Source organism: Oncorhynchus tshawytscha, linkage group LG02 (genome assembly GCF_018296145.1).
Source record: "Oncorhynchus tshawytscha isolate Ot180627B linkage group LG02, Otsh_v2.0, whole genome shotgun sequence".
NCBI lineage: Eukaryota > Metazoa > Chordata > Actinopteri > Salmoniformes > Salmonidae > Oncorhynchus > Oncorhynchus tshawytscha.
The window spans coordinates 44,786,261-44,814,141 of NC_056430.1; the positions used below are offsets into that span (position 1 = coordinate 44,786,261).

The 27,881-nt window shown below is 42.0% G+C and overlaps 1 protein-coding gene across 5 annotated transcripts; it reads left to right on the top strand.

Moving 5' to 3' along the window:
- Positions 1-641: 641 nt before the first annotated feature.
- On the top strand, positions 642-27,876 carry LOC112244823 (DENN domain-containing protein 2D). 5 transcript variants are annotated; one of them, XM_024412624.2, is made up of 14 exons: positions 642-719; positions 11,005-11,103; positions 12,725-12,870; positions 12,980-13,092; positions 13,813-13,882; positions 13,993-14,070; positions 14,697-14,837; positions 16,707-16,855; positions 16,990-17,161; positions 17,900-17,950; positions 18,271-18,352; positions 22,476-22,715; positions 22,894-22,956; positions 27,599-27,876. In XM_024412624.2, exons 2-14 carry the CDS (start codon positions 11,013-11,015, stop codon positions 27,631-27,633), a joined length of 1,431 nt encoding a protein of 476 aa, XP_024268392.1. In that variant the 5' UTR covers positions 642-719; positions 11,005-11,012; the 3' UTR covers positions 27,634-27,876. The 5 variants fall into 5 exon arrangements, with proteins under 5 accessions (XP_024268392.1, XP_024268391.1, XP_042155344.1 ...); XM_024412623.2 differs by lacking the exon at positions 642-719 and adding an exon at positions 734-1,114; XM_042299410.1 differs by lacking the exon at positions 642-719 and adding an exon at positions 7,229-7,247.
- Positions 27,877-27,881: the final 5 nt, after the last annotated feature.

Genomic DNA, 27,881 nt, shown 5'->3' on the forward strand with positions numbered 1-27,881 from the left:
GCATCGTTCATCCACAACTCAGTGAAACATAAGATATTACAGTTTTTAATGTCCCGTTGGTAGGATATTCATAATCGTAGATCCTCCATTCTATTTTCCAGTGATTGCACATTGGCCAATAGTACAGATGGCAGTGGAAGATGTATTCAAGAGTAACAAGTACCTTTGGTTGTCAGGGAAAATGTATGGAGTAAAAAGTACAGTATTTTATTTAGAATGTATTGAAGTACAAGTAAAAGTTGTCAAAAATATAAATGGTAAAGTAAAGTACTTTACACCACTGATTTGTGTAATTGGACAGGCTCACAGTAACCTGCATTCCTATCATATATCCTCATATTTTCCACCAGGGGGAACAATTGCTCTAAAAAGTCTCAAGATGACCCTATTCGCCCTTGCTGCTATGATATTAATTTACAGTCTTTGACCAATAAGCATGACTAGAAAATGATGGTTGGAGGGAGACCTGAACACAAAAAAAAGTCAGCCAGGAACATGAGAAACATAGCCTAGGCTACTTGCTGACTGTTGTATATGCATGTCAGGTAATATGAGAACATACATGAGAAATCAGTCATGGCACCAAGATCAATATTAGGCCCATACCTTCTCATCATATTCAAAGACTGCAAGAGGGGATGGTAAGTATAAGACAATAGGCTTCCAGGAGCAAAGGAAAAGAGCGTGTCAGTCCCCTCCCCTTTGGCCACGCACCTGACGTAAGTGATGGTGTCTGTAAAATTAATTTGTATTGTCGCCTAGATAACCTGTACTTGGTTCTGTTTTTTCAATAAATATACCTAACAAGCAACTCACGCGACTCCGGCAACCAAAGTAACTCATCTAGTTTCTGGAAGATAAAGAGAGTAGGGTCTAGCTGTCTTCCACCAGTGTCCCTCCGGTTCACCCGCAGAATGCGGCACATCTTCCACTGAGGTGGAATAGAAACGGTTCCAGGAAATCGATTACTTGTGCCACCCGCTCTTTTCCAGTTGGCAACTGAACGACGGGCTGCGACGTTGCTTGTGAGTTTGGTTTGGAAGAAGACCTACATTGAAGAGCAACTAAAATGTTTAGGGGAGTTTAGGTTACTTATTGAAAGATTCTGCGAAAAGTGAGTATTTGCTATTGATATTACTGTTGTTTCCGTTTTTCTTGCTGTAATTGTTGTATACTTAAGGTTTCTTCTTTTTTTTAAATTTACCGATGAATTCCAGAAGGCAAAAAACATTCTTAAACACAGATAGGCTACACCTTTTCACATCAGTTTATATGGATTATCCATTTCAGTACAAATTATTAGTTATAATGGTTGATGTGTCACAATACCCATAAAACGGGAAATAGTTCCAATCATTTTTCCAACATCCATTTTCCCATAGGGAATTTGTTTTGTGTAGGCTTAACCTGGCGTGACGTTTTGATAACCATTTACATCTCTCATGTAAAGGTGACATCAATATATTCAGCTCTATTTATGCTTCAATTCGAAAATGTAGTTTTTATGGGTATTATGACTCATACTGTGGTACTCCATAGGCCTATATTTTCTGTACTCAGCAATACTCCAACTGTTGGCAGTTGCGTATGGGCTAGTCATGTTGCAATACTGCCAAAATCACTTCGTTGTCATGCCTGGAGGTCTGGAGAATGTTGTATTGAAAAAACCGTTTAAATGGTCCTCTGTCTACCAGCTGCAAGATTTGATTGAATGGTACATTTCAAAAACTTTCCCCCCACACGCCTGTTGCAGGGGATGGTATGTGTTCTGTTAGTCACTGCATTCGGACCAGGTAGGACACATTTTGTAGGAAGTTGTTCTGTATGCTAGCTAGTTTTCAAAATGGAAGAAATTATGGACAAACATTTTAATGGTGTTTTGCCAACTAGCTAGCGTACATACTGGCAAGCCCTGTTGATGCCAGATGGCGCGGTCATCTTTACGTCGTCTGTCATTTGCGCCATCTGGCGGCAGCAGGGGAACATCTGGGCTATTCCACGGTTACGAAAATGGGCCGAGACTCAGATTTTTCACTGAAAAAAAGTGTGCCAAAGAAAACATCGATTTCAAAGTTTAACACACAACTCCATGCAGAAGGACTTTTACTTTTAACAATTGACACAGACATTTACAAAAACACATTTACTGGAAGAACTGTGCAGATGAATGTTTGGTAACAGAATTTCGGTAAAATCTCCCTCCGTTTTTGAAGCAATGTTTTCCCAAGAAGTCTTAAATATCTGCTCTGAATTAAGATTCAAAGATGTCTGCCGAAAGAATGGGGTGGGGTGTCAGCTATGACATGACATCTTGAGTTTGAAAACATATATTTTTTGTTATTGAACTACAGTGAAGTAGATTGACACCCGGTAACAGAATTGCGGTAATGGAATTTCATCATGGATCCCTGAACTGTGCTACATAGAAATGCATAATTATGTATATAAATGTCATTCTCTTCATGGGGATGTATCCTAAATAGGTACACAACTGTAGAAATATGCAATATCCTCCTTTGCATATGTGGGTATTATTCTACACACTGGCTATGATTTTTAATGAGCTCTGCCTCCAAACAAGACCAAATTTGTTTGGACCGGACCAACTCTGAACCAATCATAAATGTTTTATGTTTCACAAGTTTGGACATTACAGTAAAGTAGTTTAGTAGAGTACAGTACATTATAGTGTGCTCAACTCAATGTGCTATACTATGTACTGTAATGAACTATATTTTACTGTACATGACTGTACTGAGCTTTTTAAAAACTTTACTGTATTGTACTGTACTCTCCAAACTTGTGAAAAATAGGAGTCTGATTGGATTAGATTAGATTAGATCAGGACGTTTAAATTAAAGCTTGTCCGGACCGTTGCAAAAAAAAACGTCTGTGGACGTTGAAATCCAGGCCAGGGCGGACTGACCTAATTTGAACTACTTTTCAACATCCATGGACGTCCGGTGTCGGTCGGTTTCTCACTGGGTAAGGATGCTGGTTACAGTAAATGCAGGGCCCAATGGTAGGTGTCGGTAAGAGCTGGGAGAGGTGACATTACCTGGAAAGGGAGAGAGAAAGGGGGGGGGGGTTGTCCAGACTGTTTTCACACTTGCTTTGACCACCAGATGACAGAAAGGGAAACATACAGTGCCTTTGGAAAGTACTCAGACCGCTTTACTTTTTCCAAATTTTTGTTACGTTACATCCTTATTCTAACTGTTTTTTTTCCCTCATCAATCTACACACAATAGCCAATAATGACAAAGCTTAAACAGGTTTTTAGACATTTTTGCAGATTTTATTTAAAAAAAATACTGATCACATTTTACGTAAGTATTCAGACCCTTTATTCAGTACTTTGTTGAAGCACTTTGGCAGCGATTACAGCCTTTGGTATAACGCTACAAGCTTGGTACACCTGTATTTGGGGAGTTTGTCTCATTCTTGTGATTGGTGGGGTGCTGCAGAGACTGTTGTCCTTCTGGAAGGTTCTCCCATCTCCACAGATGAACTCTGGAGCTCTGTCAGAGTGACCATTGGGTTCTTAGTCCCTGACCAAGGCCCTTCTCACCCGATTGCTCAGTTTGGTCGGGCGGCCAGCTCTAGTAAGAGTCTCGGTGGTTCCAAACTTCTTCCATTTAAGAATGATGGAGACCACTGTGTTCTTGAGGACCTTCAATGCTGCAGAAATGTTTTGGTACCCTTCCCCAGATCTGTGCCTCGACACAATCTTATCTCGGAGCTCTACGGACAATTCCTTCGACCTCATGGTTTGGTTTTTGCTCTGACATGCACTGTCAACTGTGGGACCATATATAGACAGGTGTGTGCCTTCCCAAATCATGTTCAATCAATTTAATCTATATATTTGCGCCCATCTCAGTGAACTAATCCAATGCTGAGGCCTAGACTAAAAGTCAATTTATGCTTGATTTGAAAATGTGGTGGGAGGCTCCATATGGAGGGTGTGACACAATTGCGGGGCCTCCAGAAGCATGCAGAGTCCAAATCGAGCTCTGTACAGCATCGCCATACGCTTCCCAAATATTGTAACAATGCGGAGGGCTCTACATAGCACCTCATTGACATGATTGGTTGACGGTAGGTGGAGGCGGTACATCCTGTAGAAAACACACACTCACTTCCTTGACAACAGCTCTGCACTGCTCTGTGAAGCGCAATAAGTATGAATGCCCTGACTACTGCTGAGGCCATATCACCGTAAATGCTGCATGGCCAATGCAGATGTAGGATTGGCCAAGCGTCCAGATGCACAATGCACTTCTCTTTCCAGAATACGCTTTTCCCGCCAATTTGTTGACTGTCATTGATTCATGACTTCATTGTGTGAATTGTTGGTGTTTTGATTGTTAGTGTAAGAATATGTCAAAGATAAATACACAACGCAGAGTCAGAGGATGAGAGGTCAAAAGGATGAGAAGTCACTATTGTAATAATGATTAAGGGAAAGTGTTTTTTCTGTAATAGGGAATTATTGATTAATGGTTCAGAGAAATGGAAGGAATATGTCTTTTGAAATAGGATACTTGTTATTTGGCCATTGGCTAGTTTTATTGCAAGGAATTCTAATTGGTTAACCACAGGCTAGGGCTGGGTTATAAAACTATACGCTGTCCCTTTGTTCGGGGGAGAGAACAACTGGAGAGATCTGCTGGAGAGCATCACTGAGGACAGGGGAGAATGACCATCTACCTCCCCGTATGATTTGTCCTCTTTGAATAAACCTATTTTCCTCCCCCTGATTTGCTTTGGAGTTTGTGGTATTGAAGAATAACATAAATTGCTAACGTTAGTATATGTCAATCCCCCATTATGTACGGTACCAGTTAAAATGACATCGGAAGAAATGGCAGCAGTTTTACAGGCGTCCAACCAATTGTGCTATTATGTTTTTTTGCGTTATTTGTAACTTATTTTGTACATAATGTTTCTGCAACCGTATCTTACTGCAGAAAAGAGCTTCTGGATGTCAGGACAGCGATCACTCACCTTGGATTAGACAAAGATTTTTACTTCAATAAGCAGGACGCACAGGACATTCTCCAAACATCCGACAAGGCCAACATCCCAGTTATTTGCAGGAGGAAGAGACGCTGGCACAGAGGACACTGAGCAGGAGGCCTCGTTAGGATCCGCCGACGGCGAGTGGGAAAGCTGCCATTACCGTCACTTGCCGCATAATTGTAAACAACAGCTGGTGCATGAAAATCTAAGGAAGTCTCTCGATTTTGCTCGCCTGAAGTAGAGTATATTGTGATAAACTGCAGACCACACTACTTGCCTAGAGAGTTTTCAGCTATACTTTTTGTGCCTGTTTATTTACCACCACAGACAGATGTTGGCACTAAGACCACACTCAGTCAGCTGTATAAGGAAATAAGCAAACAGGAAACCACTCACCCAGAGGCGGTGCTCCTAGTGGCCGGAGACTTTAATGCAGGGTAACTTAAATCAGTTCTACCTAATTTCTATCAACATGTTAAATGTGCAACCAGAGGGGAAAATATTCTAGATCACCTGTACTCCACACAGAGACGCGTACAAAGCTCTCCCTCGCCCTCCATTTGGTGAATCCGACTGCAACTCTATCCTCCTGATTCCAGCTTACAAGCCAAAATTAAAGCAGGAAGCACCAGTGACTCAGTCTATAAAAAAGTGGTCAGATGAAGCAGATGCCAAACTACAGGACTGTTTTGCTATCACAGACTGGAACATGTTCCGGGATTCTTCCGATGGCATTGAGGAGTACACCACATCAGTCACTGGCTTTATCAATAAGTGCATCGAGGATGACGTCCCCACATTGACTGTACGTACATACCCCAACCAGAAGTCATGGATTACAGGCAACATTCGCACTGAGCTAAAGGGTAGAACTGCCGCTTTCAAGGTGCGGGACTCAAACCCGGAAGCTTATAAGAAATCCTGCTATGCCCTGCGACGAACCATCAAACAAGCAAAGCGTCAATACAGGGCTAAGATTGAATCATACTACACCGGCTCCGACGCTCGTCTTGTGGCAGGGCTTGCAAACTATTACAGACTACAAAGGGAAGCACAGCCGCAAGCTGCCGACTGACACGAGCCTACCAGACTAAAAGAATACAAAGGCAACCTGCCTAAATGACTACAGACCCGTAGCACTCACATCCGTAGCCATGAAGTGCTTTGAAAGGCTGGTAATGGCTCATATCAACACCATTATCCCTGAAATCCTAGACTCACTCCAATTTGCATACCGCCCAAACAGATCCACAGATTATGCAGTCTCTATTCCACTCCACACTGCCCTTTCCCACCTGGACAAAAGGAACACCTATGTGAGAATGCTATTCATTGACCACAGTTCAGCGTTCAACACCATAGTACCCTCAAAGCTCATCACTAAGCTAGTGATGGGACTAAACTGGGACTAAACACCTCCCTCTGCAACTGGATCCTGGACTTCCTGACGGGCCGCCCCCAGGTGGTGAGGGTAGGCAGCAACACATCTGCCACGCTGATCCTCAACACTGGAGCCCCCCAGGGGTGCATGCTCATTCCCCTCCTGTACTGCCTGTTCACCCACGACTGCATGGCCAAACACGACTCCAACACCATCATTACATTTGCAGACGACACAACAGTAGCCTGATCACCGACAATGACGAGACAGCCTATAGGGAGGAGATCAGAGACCTGGCCGGGTGGTGCCAGAATAACAACCTATTCCTCAACATAACCAAGACTAAGGAGATGATTGTGGACTACAGGAAAATGTGGACCGAGTACGCCCCCATTCTCTTCAACGGGGCTGTAGTGGAGCAGGTTGAGAAGTTCCTTGGTGTCCACATCACCAACAAACTAGAATGGTCCAAACTAGAGGTCGACTGGTTAATCGGAATGGCTGATTAATTAGGGCCGATTTCAAGTTTTCATAATAATCGGAAATCAGTATTTTTGGGCGGCGATTTTCCGATTTACATTATTATTATTTTTTACACCTTTATTTAATCTTTATTTAACTAGGCAAGTCAGTTAAGAACACATTCTTATTTTCAATTACGGCCTAGGAACGGTGGGTTAACTGCCTTGTTCAGGGGCAGAAAGACAGATTTTCAACTTATCAGCTTGGGGGATCCAATCTTGCAACCTTACAGTTAACTAGTCCAATGCAATAACGACCTGCCTCTCTCTCGTTGCACTCCACAAGGAGACTGCCTGTTACGCAAATGCAGTAAGCCAAGGTAATTTGCTAGCTAGCATTAAACTAATCTTATATAAAACAATCAATCATAATCACTAGTTAACTACACATGGTTGATGATATGACTAGTTATTATCTAGTGTGTCCTGTGATGCATATAATCTGACCGAGCATACAACTATCTAAGTATCTGACTGAACGGTGGTAGGCAGAAGCAGGCGCGTAAACATTCATTCAAACAGCACTTTCGTGCGTTTTGCCAGCAGCTCTTCGTTGTGCGTCAAGCATTGCACTGTTTATGACTTCAAACCTATCAACTCCCGAGATGAGGCTGGTGTAACCGAAGTGAAATGGCTGGCTAGTTAGCGCGCTAATAGTGTTTCAAATTTCACTCGCTCTGAGCCTTGGGGTGGTTGTTTCCCTTGCTCTGCATGGGTAACACTGCTTAGATGTGGTGGCTGTTGTCGTTGTGTTGCTGGTTCGAGCCCAGGGAGGAGCGAGGAGAGGGACGGAAGCTATACTGTTACACTGGCAATACTAAAGTGCCTATAAGGACATCCAATAGTCAAAGGTTAATGAAATACAAATGGTATAGAGGGAAATAGTCCTATAATAACTACAACCTAAAACTTCTTACCTGGGAATATTGAAGACTCATGTTAAAAGGAACCACCAGCTTTCATATGTTCTCATGTTCTGAGCAAGGAACTGAAACGTTAGCTTTCTTACATAGCACATATTGCACTTTTACGTTCTTCTCCAACACTTTGTTTTTGCATTATTTAAACCAAATCGAACATGTTTCAATATCTACTTGAGGCTAAATTGATTTTATTGATGTATTATATTAAGTTAAAATAAGTGTTAATTCAGTATTGCTGTAATTGTCATTATTACAAATACATTTTTATTTTTTATTTTTTAATCGGTATCGGCTTTTTTGGTCCTCCAATTATCGGTATTGGCGTTGAAAAATCATAATCAGTTGACCTCTAGTTCAAACACACGAAGACAGTCGTGAAGAGGGCATGACTAAGCCTATTCCCCCCCTGGAAACTAAAAAGATTTGGCACTTGTTGGCATCCTCAAAAGGTTCTACACCTGCAACATCGAGAGCATGGTTGCATCACTGCCTGGTACAGCAATTGCTCGGCCTCCGACCGTAAGGCACTATAGAGGGTAGTGCGTACGGCCCAGTACATCACTGGGGCTAAGTTGCCTGCCATCCAGGACCTCTACACCAGGCAGTGTCAGAGGAAGGCCCTAAAAATGTTCAAAGACCCCAGACACCCCAATCATAGACTGTTCTCTCTACTACCGCATGGCAAGCGGTACCAGAGTGCCAAGTCTAGGACAAAAAGGCTTCTCAACTGTTTTTACCCCCAAGCCATAAGACTCCTGAACAGGTAATCAAATGGCTACCCGGACGATTTGCACTGTCTGGTCGTGTCCTCCAAAACATGACCAGCCAAACTTGTATTTTTTATTTGATTTTTTTACTATTTGCAGAATAATAATGATGTCAAAACTATGACATAACACATGGATGCATGTAGTAACCAAAAAAGTGTTAAACAAATCAAAATACATTTTAGATCCCTTTGCCTTGAAATCAGCTTTGCCTAGAGTGTGCAATCTCTCAACCAGCTTCCTGAGGAATGCTTTTCCAACAGTCTTGAAGGAGTTCCCACATATGCTGAGCACTTGTTGGCTGCTTTTCATTCCCTCTGCGGTCCAACTATTCCCAAACCCTCTCAATTGGGTCCTGTTGAAAAACAAAATGATAGTCCTGCTATGCGCAAACCTGGATGGGATGGAGTATCGCTGCAGAATGCGGTCGTAGCCATGCTGGTTAAGTGTGCCTTACATTATGAATAAATCACTGACAGTGTCACCAGCAAAGCACCTTCACACCATCACACCTCTTCCTCCATGCTTCACGGTGGGAACCACACATGCAGAGATCATCTGTTCACCTATTTTACGTCTCACAAAGACACTGCGGTTGGAACCAAAAATCTCAAATTTGCAATCTGAGGTGCAGTGAACTCTAGTGAATTCATCCTCTGCAGCAGAGGTAACTCTGGGTCTTCCTTTCCTGTGGCCATCCTCTTTGGAGCTAGTTTCATCATAGCACTTGATGGGTTTTGCGACTCCACTTAAAGAAACTTTCGAAGTTCTTGAAATGTTCCGCATTGACTGACCATGTCTTAAAGTAATGACGGACTGTTGTTTCTCTTTGCTTATTTGAGCTGTTCTTGCCATAATATGGACTTGGTATTTTAAATCAAATCAAATGTATTTATATAGCCCTTCGTACATCAGCTGATATCTCAAAGTGCTGTACAGAAACTCAGCCTAAAACCCCAAACAGCAAGCAATGCAGGTATAGAAGCACTGGGGCTAGGAAAAACTCCCTAGAAAGGCCAGAACCTAGGAAGAAACCTAGAGAGGAACCAGGCTATGAGGGGTGGCCAGTCCTCCTCTGGCTGTGCCGGGTGGAGATTATAACAGAACATGGCCAAGATGTTCAAATGTTCATTAATGACCCGCATGGTCAAATAATAATAATCACAGTAGTTGTCGAGGGTGCAGCAAGTCAGCACCTCAGGAGTAAATGTCAGTTGGCTATTCATAGCCGATCATTAAAAGTATCTCTACCACTCCTGCTGTCTCTTGAGAGTTGAAAACAGCAGGTCTGGGACAGGTAGCACGTCCGGTGAAGTGGTCAGGATTCCATAGCCGCAGGCAGAACAGTTGAAACTGGAGCAGCAGCACGGCCAGGTGGACTGGGGACAAATAGTGCTTTCTTCTGTATTCCACAAATTAACTTTTAACAAGGCACACCTGTTAATTGAAATGCATTCCAGGTGACTACCTCATGAATCTGGTTGAGAGGATGCCAAGAGTGTGCAAAGCTGTCATCAAGGCAAGATGACAGAATCTCAAATATAAAATATATTTTGATTTCATAACCAATCATGGTTACTACATGATTCCATATGTGTTATTTCATAGTCTTGATGTCTTCACTATTAGAAAATATATTTTAAAAACTTAAATGCATAGGTTTGTCCAAACCTTTGACTGGTAGTGTGTGCCTTTAAGTCTCTGAAATACATTTTTGTGCTGGCTTAATTGATTAGAGGGCTTGTGGTTCAGAGGTCATTTAGAGCCTGAACAAGTGGCAAGTGTGTTGTGCTGTGCGCCATCATTCAACACTCGTCTAAGCAGTAGTTCAACCAGTCTTTCTTACTTCGTTTTCAAGTTCCTTTTTTTCCCTCTCGCTCTCTCTCAGTGTATTTTTTTGTACAGTACTGTACAGTACTTCAGTCTTTTTCTCCCTTTGTCTCATTCACCTCTTGTATTTCTAAATAAAAATGTCAGTGACTTATTTTCTCCTTTAAAACGTCTTCACAAGGAGTGATACCTCCAGTCTGTAGGAGATGACACATCAACAGGAGATGACACATTCTTAATGACTGATTGGTCACTTTTCCTCATGTCAACCTCTTAACCTACAACTATTGTCTCCTCATGTCAACCTCTTAACCTACAACTATTGTCTGAGCTCAAAGGGGGGGGGAGTAAAAGTGAAAGTGAGGGTCATTTTTCCTACTATTACTCACACAAGACCTTATTTCCTTACTTTCTTTATTAAGGCAATTTCTAATCGTAAACATCTGGATAAGTGTAAGAAGCTGTGTGGGAAATCCTGGGGGTTTCCACAATGCTAACTTGGTACTTTATATCCTCTCATCTCACTTTATTACTCGCCTCTCTTCCTTCCTCAACAGGTGCCAAGATGTCCAATGAGGTTGATGCGGGGGACTATGGGCCAATGAAACGGCTCAGTACCATGTTTTCAACCCTCCAGGATAAGTTCCACAGAGACCGTGAGTGTTTTTCTTTCGAAGTGGGCCCATTCCATTTTGGGCCTTTTGGTGAAATGGAACTGAGCCAAAGGGTGTATAGGACATACATTAGACGTCATTGGAAAAGGTTCATCACAAATCTCTACACCAACATACAGTAAGAGGCAAGCATGTATCATCGTGATCATGAGCTAAACACGCCTGTCAAGCAGACACAAAGATTTAGCCTTGACTGCTTTGTTCGCTCTCACTCCGGGCAAACACATTGGATTCCTAAAACACAAAACGACACCTCCTTATAAACACACATTTTTCTCCCTCCAGAAATTCACTTAGACTAATCCTGGAGATATGGGAGGAATTCAGATTGTCTTTTAAGAGAGGTAGCCAGGATAAGCTGGACCCTGCTGGATATTTTCTATAATGTACTTTTAGACATGGTTTAGTATTAAAAAAAGACACAGCTCCTGGTATTTGACAGTGCATATCATCTGCTATGGCAAGTCATCAGGGACACCGTTATGTCGGTGACCATCTAGCTTACTGGTTGTATTGGGGCTTAACTGGTGTTACCATGGTGATCACATGGTAGACTAGCAGAAGTATTTGCTTGTTTTGCAGAAAGCAGCACAGTCATACCTGAACTGTCACACAACTGTCACTGGTGGGTAACAAGTAACAAGGGGAATTGTCACATTGTCTTTTGAACAAATCCTCATTCTTAGGCTTCCACTGGCATCTTCTACCCCATAGGCCAAAACCACCTTTATGTAAGACTGATGCCGTTGTCAGTGGCACTTCCTGCTATCATTTCTCTGTGTTTGTTTCTCCTCTTGTGGTTTCTGTTGGTTTACACACTGTTCCTCTTAGCTCTTTAGCTTCCTTTGGAGTGTTATTTTTATAAAATTAAAATAAACATGTTTTCCCCCTTTTTTCTCCCAATTTTGTGAATATGATCTTGTTTCATCGCTGCAACTCCCCAACGGGCTCGGGAGAGGTGAAGATCGAATCATGCGTCCTCCGAAACATGACCCGCCAGACTGCGCTTCTTAACACCTGCTTGTTTAATCCCGTAAGCCAGCTGCACCAATGTGTCGAAGGAAACACCGTTCAACTAACGACCGAGGTCAGCCTGCAGGTGCCCAGCCCACCACAAGGAGTTGCTAGAGTGCGATGAGCCAAGTAAAGTCCCTCCGGCCAAACCCTCTCCTAACCCGGACGTTGCTGGGCCAATTGTGCGCCGCCCTATGGGACTCCCGGTCGCGGCTGGTAATGACAGAACCTGGGATCGAATTTGAGTCTGTAGTGACGCCGGCTGCTGTGCTCTGGTTAGGCTGCTGTGCCACTCGGGAGGCCTTAAGTATTTTGTTTTAATCTATAAATCATTGTATAGGCATCCGCCTAAACTAGTATAGCGCTGAATCCTAACTTAAATATTCACTCACATCTTCCATGGTCATCAATGCATGATATATAGCAAATTACTTTGGCCTACTGGACTAGCAGAATACCAAAATAAAATTATTCTGTTCCAAGCCATGTGGAGTTTGGAACGAAAACTATTTCATGGTCCTCCTAGACTTATGAGAACCACCATTCCAAGCCACAGTTAGTTGACTGTCCCTCTCTGTCTGTGTTTTAGGGAGTGATAGGGATTTGACCCTGCCTCAGCCTACTGCCCCAGCCCTCGCGGTGACCTCTTTCTTTGAGTACCTGGTGGTGGTCAGCTTAGGGAAGAAGAGGGGGCAAGGGACGTATGAACCCCAGATCACATATCAGTTTCCCAAGGTCAGACCGACACTGACTTAATACACACACACACACACACACACACACACACACACACACACACACACACACATAGTGAGCAACACTCTAAAATGTGTGTGTGTTGTAGCTTGCTAATATGGAGCTCTCACAGAGAGAGGAAGAAGAGAAGTCCCTGAAAGCCATCCTCCTTTTCTGTTTCCCAGAGGGGGTCAACTGGGCCCCCCTCACTGAATACCCCAGGTACGTGCCACCTCTCATATTCTCCACCTGTCACTGTCCTCATCTCTCTTTCTCTGTGCTCGTCTCTTTGTTTCTGCCCCCCCCCACCTTACTGATTGTTTTCTCTCACGTTCAGAGTCACACTTGGCTGAAAATATATCTGTGTGTGTATGTGTTGTTCGTGTGCAAATTTTGCAAACTGCAAAGCATCATATCTTGCAAACAACTTCACTTTGACCCAGAAAGCAGAGGCATCTCTCTGTCTGTTCTATTCATCTGCCAGAGAACAGGTTTGAATAGAGAGGAGAGACTATTTTGTACAGCCAGAAGAAATGGCCGTATTATTTTCATTACAATGGATCCCTTCTTTAAGCCAGTCAGTGCTTCCTCTATGATTCTGTTCCTCCACCTGGACACCAATGCAAATAAGTCTCCAGGTTACCTACTGTCATTAACTCTACAATCTGTTGTTACCTCTCTTCTCTCTCCATTTCCTTGCTTTCCTGTCTGGCTCCACTGACTAGCAGGATGTTCGATAGGGAAGCAGGAACCGTCCACTATAAGATAGGGGGGGGAAGAGACCTTTGTTCTGTGTAGTCTCGTTTTTCTTTATCCTACGTTCTCTTTTGGAAAACAGTTTTGGTTGAAGATGGATATAACACATGTTGATAGAGTAGATGCAGGTTCACTTTGCTAATCTGTTTCTCTCTCCCTCTCTCTCTATGCTCTCTCTTTTTGCAGTGAGACCTTCTCCTTTGTTCTGACGGAGGTCGACGGCAGTAGGAAGAATGGCTACTGCAGGAGGTTACTGGTAAATAGATCATCCATGGTGTAATTCTCATGATAGGACATGAGAATAATCTCTGGTATTGTGTTTTCTTGTTTCTCATGAACATGATGTCGTTGACTGTTTTCTTACAGCCCCATGGCAAAGGGGCGCGGGCTCCGGAGGCCTATTGCATCATCAGTCGGGTGGCCTGTTTTGGACTCTTTTCTAAGGTGAGCGTGGTGGCCAATGTAACACACACACATGCATTTGCAGACGCATGCACACATACACAGACACAGAGTGTGTTGAACTGATGCTCTCATTCCGCGAGGATGTCTTCTAATCCTTACAGTAGATTATCTTTGCTGAGGCAGGTAAGGAGTCTATTTGTTGTCAGCAGTTTGTCTGTGTATTTAAGTGGGCGTCTGAGTGCGTCTACTTGGGTGCACTGCACAGAAGTGTGTGTGTGTGTGTGTGTGTGCGTGTGCGTGAGAGGAAGATAAACCAGCTGTTTTTAGTTTTGCCCTTTTAACCTTTTGCTCAGACACAGGGAGATATGATTTCCCTACTTTATTAGGCTCCAAAGGTACCTGATAGTCTGTTTATGATAAACTACTTATAACTATTTACAACCTGAGAGACACTCATCTACCTACACACACACACAAACTTAGATGACAACCTTATCAGATAGATGAGTAATATAAAGCATCGATCATAAGTCTGATTTGCAATACACTTAAACCTGATGGTACATTCTAAATGGTATGCTTAATATGGAGGCCTGTCTTCCCACAACAGAGCGCTACTATGGTTTTAATGGTGATTTATAATTCTATATCTATGTGTGCTTCAGATCTTTGATGAGGTGGAGAAGCGCCGGCAGATCTCTATGGCGATGATCTATCCATTCATGCAAAGCCTGAGGGAGGCGCCGTTCCCTGCTCCTGGAAACACTGTCAAGATCAAGAGCTTCATTCCAGAGTCTGGAACAGAGGTATGGAGTATCGATACACACACAAATCAAATTAAAATCAAATGTATTTATATAGCCCTTCGTACATCAGCTGATGTCTCAAGGTGCTGTACAGAAACCCAGTCTAAAACCCCAAACAGCAAGCAATGCAGGTGTAGAAGCACGGTGGCTAGGAAAAACTCCCTAGAAACGCCAAAACCTAGGAAGAAACTTAGAGAGGAACCTGGCTATGGTTCACACACACACACCAAGGTTGTTAAAATGTTTTTTTATATTTGTTTTTATTTCTATTAGTTTTCAGATCCCCTTTACTAGATTTAATTTATTTCAAGTTTTATAAAAACATTTCAATTGTTTAGTTTTAGTGTTAGTGACAGAAAGTAGCAAATGCCTGGGAGCAGTGGAGGTTGTTAAGGGGAGGACAGCTCATAATAATGGCTGGAAAGGAGCAAATGGAATGGCATCAAACCATGTGATGCCATTCCACTGGTTTTGCTCCAGCCATTCCCATGAGCCCGTCCTCCCCAATTTAAGGTGCCACCAACCTCCTGTGCGTGGGAGGCTGGGAGCCATTTATGTGTTGTATAGTTTGTGTTTTTTGATGTCACTTCTTGCCACTTGGTAGCAGTAATACATAGTGATGGGTCAGGTCATAGGTTAGGTTTAAAGGTAGACTCAGTGAGATGATGTAGATGCACAAAGTTAACAGTAGGTTGGAAGGTTTGACTGCGGTCAACTATAGGTTTCTGTAGTTGCTCTTCACTAATGTCATCCTGAAGCCATCGCCTGCATTGTGGGAGGCTGTATTATCAACCAGTCATTAGGATGTTTTTGTTTGACCCACGCGAATAAAGACATGATTGAAACAGGAGCCAATTTGCTGCAATTTATGGGGACATACAAATAAGGCTCTCATTCATTTATTTTACAATGCACATTATATCATGTCAGTACAGCGTGTGTGATATAGGGATTAGATACATGTTTATTTCTAAATTTCTAAAGACGATGGCAACACTGCCATGTTGATCTGAGCCTGGCTGTTGGAAAACCACATTAGTGTCCGACTTTCGGCGATCGCCGATGCACCTCCTCCAATTTCACTCCTTGACTTTTGCATATAGTCTGCTGCTGTAACCTTACCACCCTAACACACCCAATATCTGTGGCGTTGCCCATGGCAACCGTCTACCTTTTTTTTTTAATGATCTAAAATCAGTCTCAATGTGACCTGCCAGATTCAGAAGGTTGAAAACCCCATTAGAAAAAAAATTATACACAGGGACACTTGGAAGTAGATCTTAACTGTTAATTTAACTGGAGAGGTTCCAACAAACTTGATGCACCATAGTACACGTCTGTCAGGAGCTCTATTGGGGCAGTCTCGTTAGATCTCTTATATACTGTTCACAGGCATGTTACAAAGGCATGATTTAGCTTAGTCATCATTCATCATTAAAGTTAGGTTCATGCATGTGACAGACCAATACCTCACAAGGCTTCTTCTCTCCAAGCTGAGACCTTGAAAATGAGATTTTTTCATTAAATTGCAGATACTGATAGTCAGTCACTTGCATGAACACAGAAATTGGTTATTAGAAAAGCACAAACAGAACATTTTCCATCACAACCCCATTTGATTTTTACCCCCCTGATTTTGACTAAATTGTTTTTTCATGATTCATTTTTAGTTTACTATAATTGCCTTGACACACACACCCTAGCACATGTGCACACACACAATGGCACAAACAGAGTGCGGGAGAGCTTCAGGTAAAGCGTTAGGATCAGGACCTTCATCCTAGATTACGGCACTAAGATACAGACACACAAATGTATACACACACTGAAGACCTGCTGTCGCTCTGCCCCTGGCCTGTGCGTCTCCAGATCATCAGTTTGACGAGGCCGTTGGACTCATGGTTGGAGCATGTGGATTTCCGGACACTGTTCCACTGTCTCACAAATGAGGAGGTGCTGAAGGTGTTTGCGTCCACCGTGCTTGAACGACGAATCATCTTCATGGCTGAAGAACTCAGGTACAACCCTAACATCTACCCTAATCCTAACCCCAAAAAGGACATCACTGAGCCTGGGTTGTCTGGGACATGGGCAGGCCTGTTGTCTGCATGTTGAATGGGTGTGAAGTTTGTACCTGCTTCCCCTCCTACAGTACCCTGTCTCAGGTGCTGCATGCAGTTGCGGCGCTGCTCTACCCGTTCACATGGCAACACACCTTCATCTCCATCGTTCCCTCAGTGCTGATTGATGTCGTCATGGCACCCACTCCCTACCTACTTGGTGTCCAAAGGAGCAAACTGGATGATGTCACCGACCAGAGCGATGTGAGTGTGTGTTCTGTGTCTGGCAGAGCAGAATAATGTGTTTGTGTATATGTCAGCTTAAAAAAAACACTGTGATGATGAGTTGTTTGTTGGGGAAAAAAGCCAGAATTGCCATTTTTATTTTTCCCAATAAGTTTCATGGGATGCTTTGGGATTTTGGCAATGAAACCCTTTATCTACCTCCCCAGAGTCAGAGGAACTCATTAATACCATTTTTATGTCTAATATGAACAAATTTAGAGGTTGTTTCGTGAGCCAATGCTAACCAAAGTTAGCACAGTGACTGGAAATCTATGGAATCTACTAGCATGCTAGCAGTTACCATAACCTTCCAATCATTGTGCTAACGCTAGCTACTTCCTTCAAACTACACGCAGAGATATAAAAATGTTATCCGTGGGTTCATAGATAGTAGGGGTAGTAGATGCTGAAGTATGCCTTTTAAGGGCAGTTGTTGAGTGCCGTGAACAATCAGTTGTTTTACTGTCTGTTTACTGGTGTGTTTGGGTTAAGGCATTCTGGCCTCTACACTGTGTTACAGGCTGCAGATGGAAGCTATCCAGTGACACTCGTTAAGCAACTACTAACACGATTACAGTCTATGGAAAACACACACACTCGCTGGTTATCTCCAACCTGAAGATTTATGTTTGTCTATTTATTTGTGTGTGTGTGTCCTCTCTCTCTCCTCACACATGCAGATCTGTCTTAATGTGTGTTATTCTGTCTTACAAACAGATGCTCATTGTGGATCTGACAGAAGGAGCAGAGAGAACCTTCATAACCTGTGTAAGTATTGCATGTATTTCCCCCCTCGGGTTCAGAACCAAACATACAGAAATAATCATAACACAATCATATCAGTAAACTAGTATCACTCCTCCCCACATGATTCTCATTTTGTATTCTGTGTGTGTGTGTGTGTGTGTGTGTGTGTGTGTGTGTGTGTGTGTGTGTGTGTGTGTGCAGTTCAGACCAGTTCTATTCAATGTTTTCTCTCTCTCTGGCCAAATGTGTGTGTGTTCTCAGAAATACCTAAACATTACCGCTGGTCTGACAACAACCTCTCACGTTCCTGTCTGTGTGTGTATCCCCTCTCTCTGGCACAGATAGGAGACGAGAGCACCATCCTACCAGAGAAACTACAGGAGGAGCTTCTCCAGGCCTTGTGTTGCAGAAGAGACAACTCCAGTGAGTGGACCCGTCCTCCATTTTGTTATGACGACGTAGATAACCGATGACTAGGGCCAAACACAATCTGAGGGAATTTGTACTATCAACACATCCAGGGATTTCACTCTTGTTTATTGGGCTGAAATGGCTTTTTAAGAGGTTCCAGTAAACAGTTAAGGGTCTCACAGGTCACACCAAATAAGGATCTCCCGTTCGTCTACCGATCGTTCAGCGCGCTGTTGACCTCTGACTGCCGACATTTCCGTGCTACAGGTAAAATCGGTTTGCGCTTGGTTCACAAGTACTCTCAGCTGGCAAACACTATCGAGCCCTTAAATAAAGAGTGACTCAGACTTTAATTCGATTTCAGCTAAGACTGACAGATCGAACCATATAAGTTAGCGTCACGGTCCATACAAACCCAATAATAGAACTGAGATCCTCTGTGAAGAATGAGTGAAAAAGAATATGGATGTGCAACGAAATGGGCTTCATGGTTGCTGTAATAGAAATATACATATCTCGCACAGGGTTGAAGTAATGGATTTGTAAGGGATTACAGAAAGACAGTATCTAATCAGTTACGGTACCAGAAATAATATTGTAATCAGATTACAGATTCTTTGGAAAAACTAGATTCCTTTTTAAATTCAGAAAGGATGTTTGTGTGGTGGGGTCTCAATGACATTCAAATCAGCACTGAAAAAAGATTTTTGTTCCACCTGAGCATGTCTGACCACAAGTCAGAGACCACTATGATGACACTCCAAATGTGTATGATGGATCGCGGGAAAAGAGCAGGAATAGGCTTTTGTGGGCTACAGTCCAAGCTATGTCTTCCAATGTTGCGACTGATGTTAGCCAAAGATTTTCCAACCTGAAAAAACACTTGGAGGTAAGGATGAGAGCAGTGGTGTTGTCTATGGCGATACGGATATCACTTATTATTGATATCTACATAGCGCATTGTTGTGAATCACACTGCTATTCTCTGATTTAGCTATTTGCGCCTTACGGATTATGGTTGTTGTGGATGGCTGTTCAGAACTCTAAATGTGTATTTGAACCCAATAATGGTTGAATTCAAGAAGTTTAAGCTGTTTTTCAATCATTGTTTTTGAAACCAGTGGACAGCCAGTGTGCTCAACAGCTGCATAGGGTTGATCCCAGCCTATGGAATAAAAGTGGGGCTTTTATTGCTCAATCTAATTCATGATGATGAAAAACAAATAAATTCTTAGGTCTAATGGACACATGCTCAAACTTGCACACTTTTGAGACTTAAAATGGGCAATCTGTAGTTGCTATATCCATTTTTGGACTTATAAATCATATTAATGTAAAGATATTATTATATGTAGTAGAAAGCGATGGGTTAGATGAAGCCTACACAACCAACCCATAAAGTAAAACATAACATCCATATATGGCCAGCTATGTAAACTTTTAGATTGATTTATCCTGCAATAGATGGTTCCTTAACATGAGTCTTCAAAAATCCCAGATAAGAAGTTTTAGGTTGTAGTTATTTAATATATGACTATTTCTCTCTATACCATTTGTATTTCATATATCTTTGACTATTGGATGTTCTTATAGTCACTTTAGTATTGCCAGTGTAACAGTATAGCTTCTGCGCCTCTCCTCGCTCATACCTGGGCTCAAACCAGGAACACATCGACAACAGCCACCCTTGAAGCAGCATTACCCATGCAGAGCAAGGGGAACAACTACTCCAAGTCTTAGAGCAAGTGGCGTTTGAAACGCTATTAGCACACACCCCGCGGCAGGGTAGCCTAGTGGTTAGAGCGTTGGACTAGTAACCGGAAGGTTGCAAGTTCAAATCCCCGAGTTGACAAGGTACAAATCTGTCGTTCTGCCCCTGAACAGGTAGTTAACCCACTGTTCCTAACCCACTGTTCCTGTCATTGAAAATAAGAATTTGTTCTTAACTGACTTGCCTAGTTAAATAAAGGTAAAAATAAATAATTAAAACTAGCTAGCCATTTCACATCCAGCCTAATCTTGGGAGTTGATAGGCTTGAAGTCATAAACAGCGCAATGCTTGAAGCATTGCGAAGAGCTGCTGGCAAAATGCACGAAAGTGCTGTTTGAATGAATGCTTACGAGCCTGCTGGTGCCTACCATCGCTCAGACAGACTGCTTTATCAAATCATAGACTTAATTATAACATAATAACACACAGAAATACGAGCCTTGGGTCATTAATATGGTCGAATCCGGAAACTATCATCTCGAAAACAAAACGTTTAATTCTTTCAGTGAAATACAGAACCGTTCCGTATTTTATCTAATGGGTGGCATCCATGAGTCTAATGTTATGACATAATTACGTAAAATTCTGGCAAATGAGTTCGCAACGAGCCAGGCGGCCAAAACTGTTGCATATACCCTGACTGCGTGCAATGAAGGCAAGAGAAGTGACACAATTTCACCTGGTTAATATTTCCTGCTAACCTGGATTTCTTTTAGCTAAATATGCAGGTTTAAAAATATATACTTCTGTGTATTGATTTTAAGAAAGGCATTGATGTTTATGGTTAGGTACATTCGTGCAACGATTGTGCTTTTTTTGCAAATGCGCTTTTGTTAAATCATCCCCCGTTTGGCGAAGTTGGCTGTCTTTGTTAGGAAGAAATAGTCTTCACACAGTTCGCAACGAGCCAGGCGGCCCAAACTCCTGCATATACCCTGACTCTGTTGCAAGAGAAGTGACACAATTTTCCTAGTTAAAAGAAATTCATGTTAGCAGGCAATATTAACTAAATATGCAGGTTTAAAAATATATACTTGTGTATTGATTTTAAGAAAGGCATTGATGTTTATGGTTAGGTACACTTTGGAACAACGACAGTCCTGTTTCGCGAATGCGCAACGCATCGATTATATGCAACGCAGGACACGCTAGATAAACTAGTAATATCATCAACCATGTGTAGTTAACTAGTGATTATGATTGATTTGTTTTTTTATAAGATAAGTTTCATGCTAGCTAGCAACTTACCTTGGCTTCTTACTGCATTCGCGTAACAGGCAGGCTCCTCGTGGAGTGCAATGTGAGGCAGGTGGTTAGAGCGTTGGACTAGTTAACCGTAAGGTTGCAAGATTGAATCCCCGATCTGACAAGGTAAAAATCTGTCGTTCTGCCCCTGAACAAGGCAGTTAACCCACCATTCCTAGGCCGTCATTGAAAATAAGAATGTGTTCTTAACTGACTTGCCTACTTAAATAAAGGTGTTAAAAAAAATATTAAAAAACAGCCAAATCGGTGTCCAAAAATAGATTTACGATTGTTATGAAAACTTGAAATGGGCCCTAATTAATCGGCCATCCAATTAATCGGTCGACCTCTAGTACTGCAATGCATAAGTTGATCCAGCAATCTGGTCTCAGAGCATTTTGGGGTATTCTGTATGTAAATCCGTGACACTCTTTAGTTTGAAATGTTACATTTGATATGGTTTCAGAGGACGGATGGTTACTTAAGGCAAAAATGAAAGGAGGGTGGTTGGTCGGGCGAACTTCTAGTAACCCAAAAGTTGCGAGTTCATTCTCATCATGGACAACTTTAGCTAAATAGTAATTTTTTAATAACTTTTTAGCTACTTTGGAGCTACTTAGCATGTTAGCTCACCCTTCACCTAACCCTTTAACCTAACTCCTAAACTTAACCCTAACCCCTAGCCTAGCTAACGTTAGCACCCTAGCTAACGTTAGCCACCTAGCTAGAATTCGTAACATATAATACGTTTTACAAATTCGTAACATATTGTAGAAATTGTAATGGGTAATATCATACGAAATGGGTGATGGACATCCTCAAATTAATACATACCATACGAAACGTAACATATCATTCTAAATGGAGTATACGGTATTTACGAACAGAATAATACGAAATGCTCTTTCCAACCTATGATTGTGTCAGCATCATAGGATGTCTTATAGCAGACAATACTTTCAAACTGACTGAATCTTCTGTTCACGCCGTGTTTTGTCCAGCATGAGAACATAGTAGAGGCGTGTTGTCGGAGGACTTCCAAAATATGTTTTTATAGACACCTCCTCAGCATCCTGACTGAAACGTCTGTATTCTCTTCACTCTGTGTATTGTGTCTAGCCTCAGAGGAGTTAAACAAGGTGGTCTCGGAGGCCTTCCTCTCCTTCTTTGTGAAGACGGTGGGTCACTTCTCCTCCCATGTCAAAGGAAGCAGCGGTAGGCAGCCCGGGGTGTTCCAGAAGAAGAGCTTCTGCAAGGCCTCCGAGCACAAGGCCAGCCAACATTTTGTCAAGCGTTTTATCCAGACACAGATGTTTGACATCTTCATACAGGAAGTGGAGAGACGGCCCACACAGGAAGGTCTGACCGCATCACTATCTGACAGAAAAGAATGTAGTAGAATACAATATAACTTTGTACTTCCAAAGATAGATGTGTGGGTAACTTTAAAAACATTTTTCATAGATGTATATTCACTTACCCACCTAGCAATGATTAATTTGCTTTTCACCTGTCTTGTTTGTTTTTTAAAATGTAGGATTCTTCCACAAAAAAATTGCGGAGTACCAAGAGAGTAAGAAGAAAGAGAAAGCAATGAGAGGTGAGAGGGCTTGTGGTGTAAATGTAGGCATCTTCAGACAAAATAAACAACTTATTTGTCACATGCTTCTTAAAACAACAGGTAGAGACCAACAGTGAAATGCTTACGTGTCCTTTTTCAACGATACAGAGTTAAATCAGTTCACTGGTCACGATGGCAACACCCACCCGTAGCACGCGCTCCAGCAGGTGTATCTCACTGATCATCCCTAAGCCAAAACCTCATTTGGCCGCCTTTCCTTCCAGTTCTCTGCTGCCTGCGACTGGAACGAATTGCAAAAATCTCTGAAGTTGGAGACTTTTATCTCCCTCACCAACTTTAAACATCTGCTATCTGAGCAGCTAACCGATCACTGCAGCTGTACATAGTCCATCGGTATATAGCCCACCCAATTTACCTACCTCATCCCCATACTGTTTTTATTTTACTTACTTTTCTGCTCTTTTGCACACCAGTATCTCTACCTGCACATGTTCATCTGATCATTTATCACTCCAGTGTTAATCTGCTAAATTGTAATTATTCACTCCTCATGCCTATTTATTGCCTACCTCCTCATGCCTTTTGCACACAATGTATATAGATTATTTTTCTGTTTTTCTTCTATGTTATTGACTTGTTTATTGTTTACTCCATGTGTAACTCTGTGTTGTTGTCTGTTCACACTGCTATGCTTTATCTTGGCCAGGTCGCAGTTGCAAATGAGAACTTGTTCTCAACTAGCCTACCTGGTTAAATAAAGGTGAAATACAAATATTAAATAAAAAAATATTTAAAATAGAAATAGTGACACGAGGAATAAATACATTCTTTACAATTATATAACACTGTGTACAATGTCAAATAGTTGTATACAGTTGTGATGCTGGCTGAGGGTGACAGTATAGGATTTTATAACATTTGTTGGGGGGTAGATCAGATTTAATAGTGCGGCTAGAAAGTAGATTCCATCAATGTAATTGTCTGCATCATTTCCAATCCCCAATATATATTTGCATACATACGTACGTACGTACATACATGCATGCATAGTACCAGTCAAAAGTTTGAACACACCTATTCATTTCATGATTTTTTGCTATTTTCTAATAATAGTGAATACATCAAAACTATGAAATAACACACATGGAATAATCTAGTAACCCAAACAAGTGTTAAACAAATCAAAATATATATTTGAGATTCTTCAAAGTAGCCACCCTTTGCCTTGGTGACAGCTTTGCACACTCTTGGCATTCACTCAACCAGCTTCATGAGGTAGTCACCTGGAATGCATTTCAATTAACAGGTGTGTCTTAATTTGTGGAATTTCTTTCCTTCTTAATGCGTTTGAGCCAATCAGTTGTGTTGTAACAAGGTAGAGATGGTATACAGAAGATAGCACTATTTGGTCAAATAAGTCCATATTATGGCAAGAACAGCTCAAATAAGTAAAGAGAAACAACATTCCATCATTACATTAAGACATGAAGGTCAGTCAATTTGGAAAATGTCAAGAACTTTGAAAGTTTCTCCAAGTGCATTTGCAAAAACCATCAAGCGCTGTGATGAAACTGGCTCTCATGTGGACTGCCACAGGAAAGGAAGACCCAGAGTTGCCTCTGCTACAGAGGATAAGTTCATTAGAGTTATCAGCCTCAGATATTGCAGCCCAAATAAATTATTAACTGACCCATATCAACATCAACTGTTCAGAGAAGATGGAGTGAATCAGGCCGTCATGGTCGAATTGCTGCAAAGTAACCACTACTACAGGACACCAATAAGAAGAGACTTGCTTGGGCCAAGAAACACGAGCAATGGACATTAGACCGGTGAAAATCTGTCCTTTTTGGTCTGAGGAGTCCAAATTTGCGATTTTTGGTTCCAACCGCCGTGTCTTTGTGAGACACATTTTAGGTGAACGGATGATCTCTGCATGTGTGGTTCCCACTGTGAAGCATGGATGAGGAGGTGTGATGGTGTTGAGTTGCTTTGCTGGTGACACTGTCTGTGATTTATTTAGAATTCAAGGCACACTTAACCAGCATGGCTACAACCGCATTCTGCAGCGATACGCCATCCCATCCAGGTTTGCGCTTAGTGGGACTATCATTTTGTTTTTCAACAGGACCCAATTGAGAGGGTTTGGGATGAGTTGGAAAAGCATTCCAGGTGAAGCTGGTTGAGAGAATGCCAAGAGTGTGCAGAGCTGTCATCAAGGCAAAGGGTGGCTACTTTGAAGAATATCAAATATAAAATATATTTCAAATTGTATTTGTCACATGCGCCGAATACAACAACGAATACCTTACAGTGAAATGTTTACTTAGAAGCCCTTAAACAACAATGCAGTTCTAAGAAACCCCCCCCCCAAAAAAAGTAAGAGATAAGAATAACAAATAATTAAAGATGTAAATAACAATAGTGTCACGTTCTGACCTTAGTTCCTTTGTTTTGTCTTTGTTTTAGTATGGTCAGGGCGTGAGTTGGGGTGGGCAGTCTGTTCTTTTTTCTATAATTTGGGATTTCTGTGTTTTGCCTGGTATGGTTCTCAATCAGAGGCAGCTGTCAATCGTTGTCCCTGATTGAGAACCATACTTAGGTAGCCTGGTTTCACCTTTGAGTTGTGGGTGATTATTTTCAGTGTTTTATTGTATTCACCGTTCAGGACTGTTTCGGTCTCGTTATTTTGTGTTCTTGATAATAACTTATCAATATGGACACTTGCTGCGTATTGGTCCTCCTCTTCTTCCACCAACAATGGCCGTTGCAAATAGCGTGACTGTATACAGGGGGTACCTGTGTCAAGGTAATTATGTACATGTAGGTAGCTATTAAAGTGTCTATGCATAGATAATAACCGAGAGTAGCCGCAGCATGAGGGGGGAGGCAATACAAATGGTCTGGGTAGCCATTTGATTAGCTATTGTAATGGTTTTTCTTTCCGCTAAAGGAGAGGACCAAAATGCAGCGTGGTTAGTGTTCAACATCTTTAATATAGACGATAAACGTGAACACTACAAAATACAAAACAACAAATGTGAAAACCGAAACAGTCCTATCTGGTGCATAAACACAAAGACGGAAGACAATCACCCACAAAATACCCCAAAAACATGGCTGCCTAAATATGGTTCCCAATCAGAGACAACGACAGACAGCTGCCTCTAATTGAGAACCAATCTAGGCAACCATAGACATACAAAACTACCTAGAAAGGAAACAGCCCCATAAACATACAAAACCCCTAGACCAGGAGTCTTATGGCTTGGGGATAGAAGCTGTTTAGAAGCCTCTGGGACCTACACTACCATTCAAAAGTTTGGTCACTTAGAAATGTCCTTGTTTTTGAAAGAAAAGCAAAAACAATTTGTCCATCTAAAATAACATCAAATTGATCAGAAACAGTGTTGACATTGTTAATGTTGTAAATGACTATTGTAGCTGGAAATGGCAAAAAAAAAAAAATGGAATACATAGGCGTACAGAGGCCCATTATCAGCAACAATCACTCCTGTGTTTCAATGGCACGTTGTGTTAACTAATCTAAGTGTACCATTTTTTAAAAGGCAAATTGATCATTAGAAAACCCTTTTGCAATTATGTTAGCACAGCTGAAAACTGTTGTCCTCATTAAAGAAGCAATAAATCGGCCTTTAGACTAGTTGAGTATCTGGAGCATCCGCATTTGTGGGTTCGATTACAGGCTCAAAATGGCCAGAAACAAATAACTTTCTTCTGAAACTCATCAATCTATTCTTGTTCTGAGAAATGAAGGCTATTCCATGAGAGAAATTGCCAAGAAACTGAAGATCTCGTACAACGCTGTGTACTACTCCCTTCACAGAACAGCGCAAACTGGCGCGAACCAGAATAGAAAGAGGAGTGGGAGGCCCTGGTGCACAAATAAGCAAGAGGACAAGTACATTAGAGTTTCTAGTTTAAGAAACAGACGCCTCACAAGTCCTCAACTGGCAGCTTCATTAAATAGTACCCGCAAAACACCAGTCTCAACGTCAACAGTGAAGAGGCGACTTCTGGGATGCTAGCCTTCTAGGCAGAGTTGCAAAGAAAAAGCCATATCTCAGACTGGCCAATAAAAAGAAAAGATTAAGATGAGCAAAAGAACAGACACTGGACAGAGGGACTCTGCCTAGAAGGCAGCATCCTGGTGTCGCTAGGAACGCCGCCACTAGGAGCGCCACCTCTGGTAGCGTTTTCCTGTTTGCTTATAGCGGAATACAGCTCATTGAGTGAGGTTTTAGTTCCAGCCTCGGTCTGTGGTGGTTTGTAGACAGCTACGAAAAATATAGATAAACTCTAGGTAGATGGTGTGGTCAACAGCTTATCATGAGATACTTTACCTCAGGTGAGCAAAACCTTGAGACTTCCTTAGATATCATGCACCAGCTATTGTTTACAGATATGCATAGGCCCTCACCCCATGTCTTACCAGAGGCTGCTGTTCTGTCCTGCCGATAGAGCGTGAAGCATGGAGGAGGAGGTGTGAGGGTGTGGGGGTCCTTTGCTGGTGACACTATCAGTGATTTATTTAGATTTCAAGGCACACTTAACCAGCATGGGTACCACAGCATTCTACAGCGATATGCCATCCCATCTGGTTTGCACTTAATGTGAATATAATTTTGTTTTTCAACAGGACAATTACCAAAAACACATCACCAGGCTGTGTAAGGACTATTTGACCAAGGAGAGTGATGGACTGCTGCATCAGATGACTTGGCCTCCACAATCACCTGACCTCAACCCAATAGAAATGGTTTGGGAATAGTTGGACCTCAGAGTAAAGCAAGAGCAGCCAACAAGTGCTCAGCATATGTGGGAACTCCTTCAAGACTGTTCGAAAAGCATTCCAGGTGAAGCTGGTTGAGAGAATGCCAAGAGTGTGCAAAGCTGTCATCAAGGCAAAGGGTGGCTACTTT

Excerpts from the sequence above, each read along its gene's own strand:
- LOC112244823 (XM_024412624.2), top strand. The coding sequence starts at position 11,013 with ATGTCCAATGAGGTTGATGCGGGGGACTATGGGCCAATGAAACGGCTC. Across the intron at positions 17,951-18,270 it reads AGAGAACCTTCATAACCTGT|ATAGGAGACGAGAGCACCAT; the intron begins GTAAGTATTGCA and ends TCTCTGGCACAG. Across the intron at positions 18,353-22,475 it reads TTGCAGAAGAGACAACTCCA|CCTCAGAGGAGTTAAACAAG; the intron begins GTGAGTGGACCC and ends TATTGTGTCTAG.